Source organism: Cibotium barometz, chromosome 37 (genome assembly GCF_041138505.1).
Source record: "Cibotium barometz isolate CiBa-2024 chromosome 37, ASM4113850v1, whole genome shotgun sequence".
NCBI classification, from domain to species: Eukaryota; Viridiplantae; Streptophyta; class Polypodiopsida; order Cyatheales; family Cibotiaceae; genus Cibotium; species Cibotium barometz.
The window spans coordinates 35,503,211-35,511,856 of NC_141082.1; the positions used below are offsets into that span (position 1 = coordinate 35,503,211).

Below are 8,646 nucleotides of genomic sequence, written 5' to 3' on the forward strand. Positions count from 1 at the left end.
ATCGAGGTTGAAAACCATACATAAGCATGAAAGGACTATTTGATTCACTCTTTCAATCTCGCCATCAGATTGAGGATGATCTGAGGAACTCAAATTCAAAGTTGTTTCCAACTGACACTCCTTAAGAATCTTGGACCTATTGTCTGGGACCTGTGGTACACAAATTTTGTCATTACATAATAGTAAACCATTCTGTATCATCCCCACTTTCCTCCTGCAAACTGAATGGTAGGCTGCTCAATCATTGAGTCTTGGTCAATCAATGAGCTGTCGTCCTAGATCTTCTGCCAATATGGATCAAAATAACTATCAGTCCTCCAAAGCTTCTCAATGACTGAAATAAGTCAGTAGAAATCTCGGTGAACGACAAAGTATTCACTTCTCTAATTCGACTAAGCGCATCTACGACACTATTCATGGACCCCTTTCGATAACGAATTTCCAAATCAAAATCTTGCATTAATTCAATCCATCGAGCTTTCCTTCCTCTCAAATCATCGGCATCACACACATACTTGATTGACTGATGATTTCCGAAAAAAAACAATAAAGAACAAAGTTGTTTCACTAACGATAATGTCCTGTGTACCCCAGGGTGTCCAGCAGATGGGCGTCGTGACAAATCCCCATAGGATCTCCTCGTAGAACGCTCCTGGTACAAGACCCGAAACCTGCAAACAAAACCAAGCAAACGTGAAGGAGGTGCAGCCTGACTCACCTCTCCCAGCCTTGACAGCCGTTGGTAAGCCCACAAGTCTTGGCTGTCCCCACCAAGCCACGAGCTAAGCTAACTAGATGGACGTACCGACCAATCTCTACCTCGTGACGTCCCATACCGCCACGAGGCTACCCTCGCGGGCCTCGAGACTGCTGCCAGCCTTGGCTACATAAAGCAAGTGCACGTCTACACTAGATCCAGGCTCCTAACCATAGAGCTCTCACAAAGACACGCGAGACTCTATGAACTAATGACTAACCTTGGCCACCCTAGTATAGGCTCTTGGCCGAGCATCCACACTTGGGCGCCCGCCCATCCATACTAGGGTGCCCGCCTGTTAGTGTATCCCTAACTCAGCTCGCCAATCAGCCTGCCTAGCTCCAAGCTTCCCTAAACCACCTCGAAGCTAGTCTTGTGTGCGTGTAGCACACAGTAGATACACACTGTGCACATGACATGTCTGCTACCAAATCCATTGTGGGGGATAGAGATCGTTGTACTACTAATTCCTTTTGGAGAGCTCTTTTCGACAATATGGGGACAAAGCTTAATTTTTCTTCGACTTATCATCCTCAAACAGATGGACAAAGTAAGATAGCAAACCTCACTATTTTGGATATGTTAAAGTGCTACACTCTCGAAGCAAAGGATCAATGGGAGAATTATTTGCCTCAAGTTAAGTTTACTTACAACAACACCATTCACTCCTCGACAAGCAAAGCTCCTTTTGAGATTATTTATGGCAAACCATTGTTGTTGCCCATTCTAAAAACCAAGGAAGAGATCTTCCATGTGGACCAGTTTGTTCGAGATGTGGATACAATCTTTGCACAGGTTCGAAGGGTTGTGAAGACATCCCAAGCCAAGCAAAAGAAAGCTACAGATACGCATAGAAGGAAGGTCAAGAAGTTTCTCTTGAAGTTTAAGAATTACTCGCCTATGGATGCCAGAAGAGTACTTCAACGACTATCCAGATATACTTCAAGCTTATGAGGAAGCGGTTGGTCCATATGTATTTAAAATACACGCTTAAGTCTTGTGAACAAGATAGATTTAAGAGGGAGGGATTGTACCTCTAGCCCTCTTCATTGTATATATTCATATTGCAATGGAATTGATCATTATCTTGTTTATATAATGGTTAGTTGGACATGCTCTAGTGTTGGGTGACAATGATGCCCGAAAGCCCAAGGAGAGTGTGCTCGGCATCACAGATCTTGTGCCCGACACCGACCTCAACCCAGTCCTCTTCATCGACATACTTGTTTGTTCATTTGTTGTATTGGTCCTGGCTTGGAAAAGCCCGTGGATTGTTCCTGAATAAATTCCTGAAAGGGTACGGGGCATGTTCCCCGCTAAGATCCCTTTTACCCTTCTTTCTCTCTCTATCTCTATTACTCTTGGACACGTGGTTGAGTCTGTCTCACTGCATGCCCCGCTAGGCTTACATAATTCCTTGCTTCATTTGTTTTTCAACGGACACTTTTGAGCCATCATGTGTACCATCATTTGTTTTTCAACGGACACTTTTGAGCCATCATGTGTCATCCATCAAGGTAATGTCAAAAGGCCACAAACAAAAAGTGGAGCAAACATGCACTAGTGCTCCATGTTTAGTGGGAGGGGATGTCATGTGCATCACCTAGGATATTTAGGGGCTGGATTGGATTAGATTGGAGTAGATTTGAGCCCAAGTCAAGAGCTGTCAAGAAGCATTGAGTTCCCAAGAAGCCAGATTCAGCCTGGCAAACAGTAATCTTTTCCAATTGTTGCATTAATGCACAAGGAAGGAACCCGGATCGGAGTCTTGATTTGAGTCAGCATTGTACATGTTCAAGCTTTGCAATATATATACTAGATTAGGTCAAATCTTCCCTTCTCTCTGTGTTTGCATTTCAATGATTAGTGTTACTAAGGGCATAATCAAGCCACGCTTTAGCAATGCATGTTACACATTTCAATGCTGTTTCTGTTTTTCCATTTTGCATAACTATGCCAAAAATTACTACCATGTTCATCAATGCCTTGGATGAAGCATGCCAGCAAACCTAAAAAAGCATCTACCTCGTGGCAAATCAAAACACATATACAGTGATCAAGAAATACCTAAATTGGGCGACCTTAAAGACAAACGACACTCAAACCTTGCTTTTTCCACTCTGCAATTAAGTTAGCTCCGATACCAACTGTAAGGACTCCTCCCAAAGGATCACCTAATACACATGCATAAACAAGGTTAGTGTTATATACACATTATGTGTACATATACTAGGAGGCTAACCCACGAGCATGGGTTAGCCTCCTAGTATATGTACACATAATGTGTATATAACGAGGTTAGGGTCAGGTATCCAAGGGTCACAGATGGAAAATGGAGAGTCAAGAGTCACTTGAGGGCCCTCCTATATAATAGAGGCATGGGGCACACTCAAGGGAGGCTTGGAGGCTTAGGCTATGGTCTCTTGTGTAGAGGATCATATCTACTCACCTACCATTTCACACTATAGCTACATGCTAGTGGATTAGAGTTATACCTCTTGATGGTATGGGACATCAAGGTAAGGGTATGATGTATTTCATTATATTTCATGTGTGCATCCCTTGGGCTCGGGGATAGTCAGGTGGATGAGTTTATGCCATGTTTATGCATAACAATTATCTAGAGAGATCTTAGGGTTTTAACAGTGGTATCAGAGCAATCTCTAGTTAATTGTTGTTATATTTTCTTTTCTATTGTAATTTTTTGTATTTTTTGAAGTAAATTTTAATATTTATTAAATAAAAATATTATTTTGTTGATTTGTGTTGATTTGTGTTGATGATTTGCACGGGGATCGTCGATATGGCGATTGGAACGCGTGTTACTACTATTCAATGGACGAATCGACGTTGCGGGGGAATTCCGTGAGTTTATTTTTTTCTATTTTTTGTGGTTTAAAATAAGCATTAATAGAAATTTTTACGAAAATACCACATATTTTATTGTGGATATTTTTGGTAGAATGGATACAATAAATTTCTAGATTTTTTTTGAATTTTTTTGAATTTTTTTAAGCATTTTTATGGTTAAAAATGTATTTTTATACATTTTTGCGAGTTTTTCCGCGAGTATGCGATCAAATTTTTGCCGATTTTCTGCTGAAATGCAGTAGGGAGCAGCATGTTGATACATGAAATGCTCTCCCGTGTGCGTGGGACCCTCTTCGTCTCCCATCCGTGTAAACTTCTCTTAATAGGGATTTTTTTTAATTAAACATTAATTATAATTAATATTTAATTATGATTAAGCTTTGTTTAATTAAAATCTTTAATCAAAAGTTAATCAACCTCCTCTCTAACAGAGAAGGAGAGGCTGGAGAGCTAGAGAGGAGAGATGATCTCTCAACTCTCTCGGTGTAATTCGCGCAGGCGTCCGGGAGAGGGCGAGGGGATGCCTTCGCTGCAATAGCCCAGCGAAATTCAAAACCCCCCCCCCCCCCCCCCCCCCCCATAAAACAATTTTATAAAGCTTGATCTTTAAAGCTTAAAAAAACCTTAAGGGTTAAGGTTAGGGTCAGGCATCCAAGGGTCACACATGAGAAATGGAGAGTCGAGTCACTTGAGGGCCCTCCTATATAATAGGGACATGGGACACACTCAAGGGAGGCTTGGAGGCTTAGGCTATAGTCTCTTGTGTAGAGGATCATATCTACTCACCTACCATTTCACACTATAGCTACATGCTATTGGATTGGAGTTATACCTCTTGATAGTATGGGACATCAAGGTAAAGGTATGATGTACTTCATTATATTTCATGTGTGCATCCCTTGGGCTCGGGGATAGTCGGGTGGATGAGTTTATGCTTGATTTATGCATGTTTATGCATAACAATTATCTAGAGAGATCTTAGGGTTTTAACAGTTCGTCACAAACAACATAGAAGGGTGAAGGCAAGCTCACCACCTTGACCGTAGGTCGCATTTGCAACCACCCCAAGCCAAGGGCTGAGGTTCCACTACCACAGGCCAAGTCAATCAACCCTGGCATTCCATACCACCAGAGCCTATCCCAAGGAACCCTCAGCAAGACCGCCTGTGATCCGCCATGTTTATGGCAAGAGCATGACTACTCTAGTCCAGGCTCATACCAATAATAACCCATGGCCTCACTTATTTAGTGATAACTATCGCCATAAATGACCATCCAATCATAAATAGTCAATTCACATGGATTTATTAATAATTACCCTAGCCACCCGTATTTACATGCTCTTCCCTTGTTTGCTCTCCCTGCAAAAGCAATCCCACTAACTCATCAAAACTGATTGGATTGGCACCTCCTCTCACAAAGGTATGGAAATTGCGATAGGAAGGAGGCAAAGGGTTCAAAGTGGTTGAGACCAACTGCCTATCTTGGTATAATCTCATCAATATTTAGGCAATTGCTCCCACAAATCCTGGACTTTGCTGAGATGTTGAGTCATGGAATCACCCTCATCCATGGACAATATCCAGCTGTCTCTTTAGGTACACGACTCGAGCCTCACTGTGAGTTTGATACATCCCTCAAGAGTATCCCATGCATCTTTGGCTGTCCTGCATGACCAAATATGCCAAATGATACACCTTTCACCTGACAAGGGTATCAAAGACATTGCTTGTACATCCCGAGAATCCCACCTCCTTTGATCTGCATTAGGAGGAGGTTGTCGACGGAAATCTACAGACAAAAGGTGACGGACGCCAACGGATGGAGATGGAAGAAAATTCCGACAGACCGAATCGCACAGCAGAGATAAGCTCTTCCCTAACCCTAGATCGATTGCTCTGATGCCACTGTTAGATTTTATCTTGGAGAGAGAGGGGGCAAAGAGAGAAAACAATGATGCACAGATAGAGTCAAGGAGAAGCTCACGTAATTACTTTGTATATTAGCCTTTGATAACTTTTTGCCTGATACAAGCCTTCGCTAAGTGCATAATAGAAAGTCCGGACATTTATGCCGAGTGTCCCTAGTACTATATAAGTGAGTACTAAGGTTTCTAAACCCTTCGTCCCCCTAACACATTTACCACTACTAATGTGCATATCTCACATAAGATGAATTCTGGTTGCTCTTGGTCAGGGGAAGAATTGCTGCCAAACACCACTGCTTGGGGATGCACTAGTGCTGGAGACAGAAGCTGCTTGCAATTGTGAAGATGCTGAATAAGGGGCCTTGAATAGGGAGTTTAACAAATTCACATTGCTGTTCAGCCTGCCTGGCCACTTGCCAAAGCTCTTCCATCGCACAGTTTGACATGGGATCCACAATCCTGGCCTCATAATAGAGCATTACAATCAAAGCATCGCAAAAGATTCTGAGGTCCAGGTCCCCTTAAGGGCAATCGCTCATCCTTGAAGCTGCTCTCAAAGCACAAAATTTGCATCTTATTCTGTGTTATCTCTAGCACCATGGGTTCTTCTAGCCACTTGACCCTGAACAATGCTAAATCTCCCTGCATAAGCCCTAGAAGAAGCCTGGTGCTACTTCTCACCCTTGATGTTATCATCCCCGAGTCAGGGACAGTACACATACATTACTAACAAACTAATAGCTTAAATTTCACTTAAATTTGATCATCTTGTTGTGCCATTCACATCACAAGAAGCAACAGAAACAGTCATCAAAAGCTTAGGCAGAGTTAGCTACCTCTGAAAAACCTCGAAGAGTGTTTGTCGCCTTGTAAATCTCATGCTCCAATTTTAAGCCAAGTGGGCTGTTGATCCAAGCTCTCAGACAACTGAGATCTGTCACATCATGGGTAGCCAGCTGTGCAGCATTACTGACCCGCTCAAACAAGAGCCCTTGAACCGGTGCCAACCTTTCAAAGCAAGGATCACACACACGTTGAGGACTCTTTTCCCTAAATTTCACCGGTACCAAAGTTCTCTGAGATGTACAAGGTCCACAGAAAATCCCTCCACAAAACCGACAATGGTGGCGTGAGCACGTGATTGGATGGAATCGCACACGGCATTGCATGCATACTGATGTAGAGCTATCTGGAAGCCATTGGGGTGGTACTGATGCCAACACAGCTGACATGGTTCTAACATCATCTTCCATTTGATCAGTAAGAGATGAAGCAAGAGGATCAAAGCTGTCATCCCACTCTTCTCTAAACGTCAGGGCAGCATATCCATGATGGCGCCCACCACAAATAGGCTTCTTTAGCATTCCCTTTGGCTTACGAGCTCCGCATAGAAAAGCTATCACTTCAATTAGAATGCTCCAGGAAGTAAACTCGGGGGCTATGGATCTGTTGTTCACCAGAGAGCCAACCCAAGTACACTCATCTGGAAAGAAGTCCCCCTCATAGTTGCCAGCTTCCAATTGTTCTGCATGGTCTGTAGGCGGAACTGAGACTGGAATCCAAGCACCTGTTTCCTCTGGTAAAGGAGTGTCATATACAAAGAACTTTCTACCTTTGCTTTGCTCATTCAATGCCTCATGAGCAGAACCAACTGCCACCACTTGCTCATTCTTGTTTTGTACACAATCAACTTCTATTTCCAATGACGAAGCACGATCAAGTGTGTTCCTGAGATCTAGAGCCTGATTAGAATCAAACGGTGTTCTGCATAACCGGCAAAGTGGCAGAGAAGAATGATTTTGCATCTGCCAAAAGAAAAAAACAAACATTGAAATTCAAAGAACAAAGGAGCACCATCAGGGGTTAAAAATTAACCCTGTAGTTGCCGCCCGCCCGCCCCCAAAAACCACTTTTTTTTAGTGAAACCACTGTCTCACTAAAAGAGTCAATGTACATTCATAGTTGTCCCAAAAAAACCCCAACACACACCCACACACTCCCCCACAAAAATAAATAAATAAATAAACAAATAAAAGAAAACAATCCTGCCACTGCCCCCTCCTTTTCCCCCTTACCACTCCTCTGCATATCCATCTTCCCCCCACCTTCTCCCCTATTGTTTTCCTTATGTCCGGGTATATTTCCCTCCAAGAGGAACCAGCCATGGAAACCCACATATACTTTTTCTTTTTTTCGTTTTTTCTTGTGGAGTAAAGTATACTCACCTTCTGCAAGCAGTCCAAGCAGCCGTTGTGGCCGCAAGACAGAGAGGCTGCGCCGCCCCATGTTCCGAGGACGTCCGTGCAGATGGCGCAGGTGGGCGTCTCGTGCCTGCTCTCAAGCAAGCTTAGGTCTTCAAACAATTGAGAGTTGCCTTCCGCCATCATGCGCTGTTGTGATTATAGAGGCGCGCATGCACGGCCTTCTCTAATTATTTCTGTTAAGCCCTGTGCTGCTTCTTCGACTTCGCCATCTCTGATTGAAGCAGCAAGAAAAGCATTCTATAAATAACGCACCTTTCCTAAGCGACGTAAATTCCCTTTTTCTATTTATTACAACATTATTATTTGATAATATTGTCTACAGGCGTGTGCATTAATTAATTAACGTGCAAGATTTTCCATATTGACTTTAGAAGAAGTTATAAGGTAAGGTTGCCATCGTCTACACTCTATACAACAACCTTAGGATTTTTACTTCTACTTAATTAATGGGCTCTTTCCTTGCTGCCACGTGTCCTATTTTTTAGAGTGATTAAGGTTGCCATCGTCTACACTCTATACAACAACCTTAGGATTTTTACTTCTACTTAATTAATGGGCTCTTTCCTTGCTGCCACGTGTCCTATTTTTTAGAGTGATTGGGCTCTCCCTAGTGCCACCTTCAACTCCACCGCCGGCATCCGTCTACCAACCTTGCTGCCCTTCTTCCTTCCTTGCAGGCCGTTTGCAAAGAACCTTCCATGCAGACACTTGCAGAGAACCTTCCATGCAGACACTTGCAGAGAACCTGTCCTTAATCCGTCTTCATTGTCGCTGCCCTCCCTCCAGACCGCGTTGCAGAGGCCGCTACCCTTCTCAATTCAAATTTG

General features: G+C 43.1%; 1 protein-coding gene across 2 annotated transcripts in view; it reads right to left on the reverse strand.

The window, feature by feature from the left end:
• LOC147617226 (uncharacterized) overlaps positions 1 to 8,078 on the reverse strand; it is a 31,043-nt gene extending 22,965 nt beyond the window's left edge. For both annotated transcript variants that reach the window (XM_086776836.1, XM_086776835.1), the window contains exons 1-2: positions 7,781 to 8,078; positions 6,392 to 7,360 (exon numbers count right to left, since the gene is read on the reverse strand). In XM_086776836.1, the coding sequence (XP_086632962.1) occupies positions 6,392 to 7,360; positions 7,781 to 7,942 (1,131 nt within the window). In that variant the 5' untranslated portion in view covers positions 7,943 to 8,078. The remainder of the gene's footprint in view (positions 1 to 6,391; positions 7,361 to 7,780) is intronic.
• Between the last annotated feature and the right edge of the window lie 568 nt (positions 8,079 to 8,646).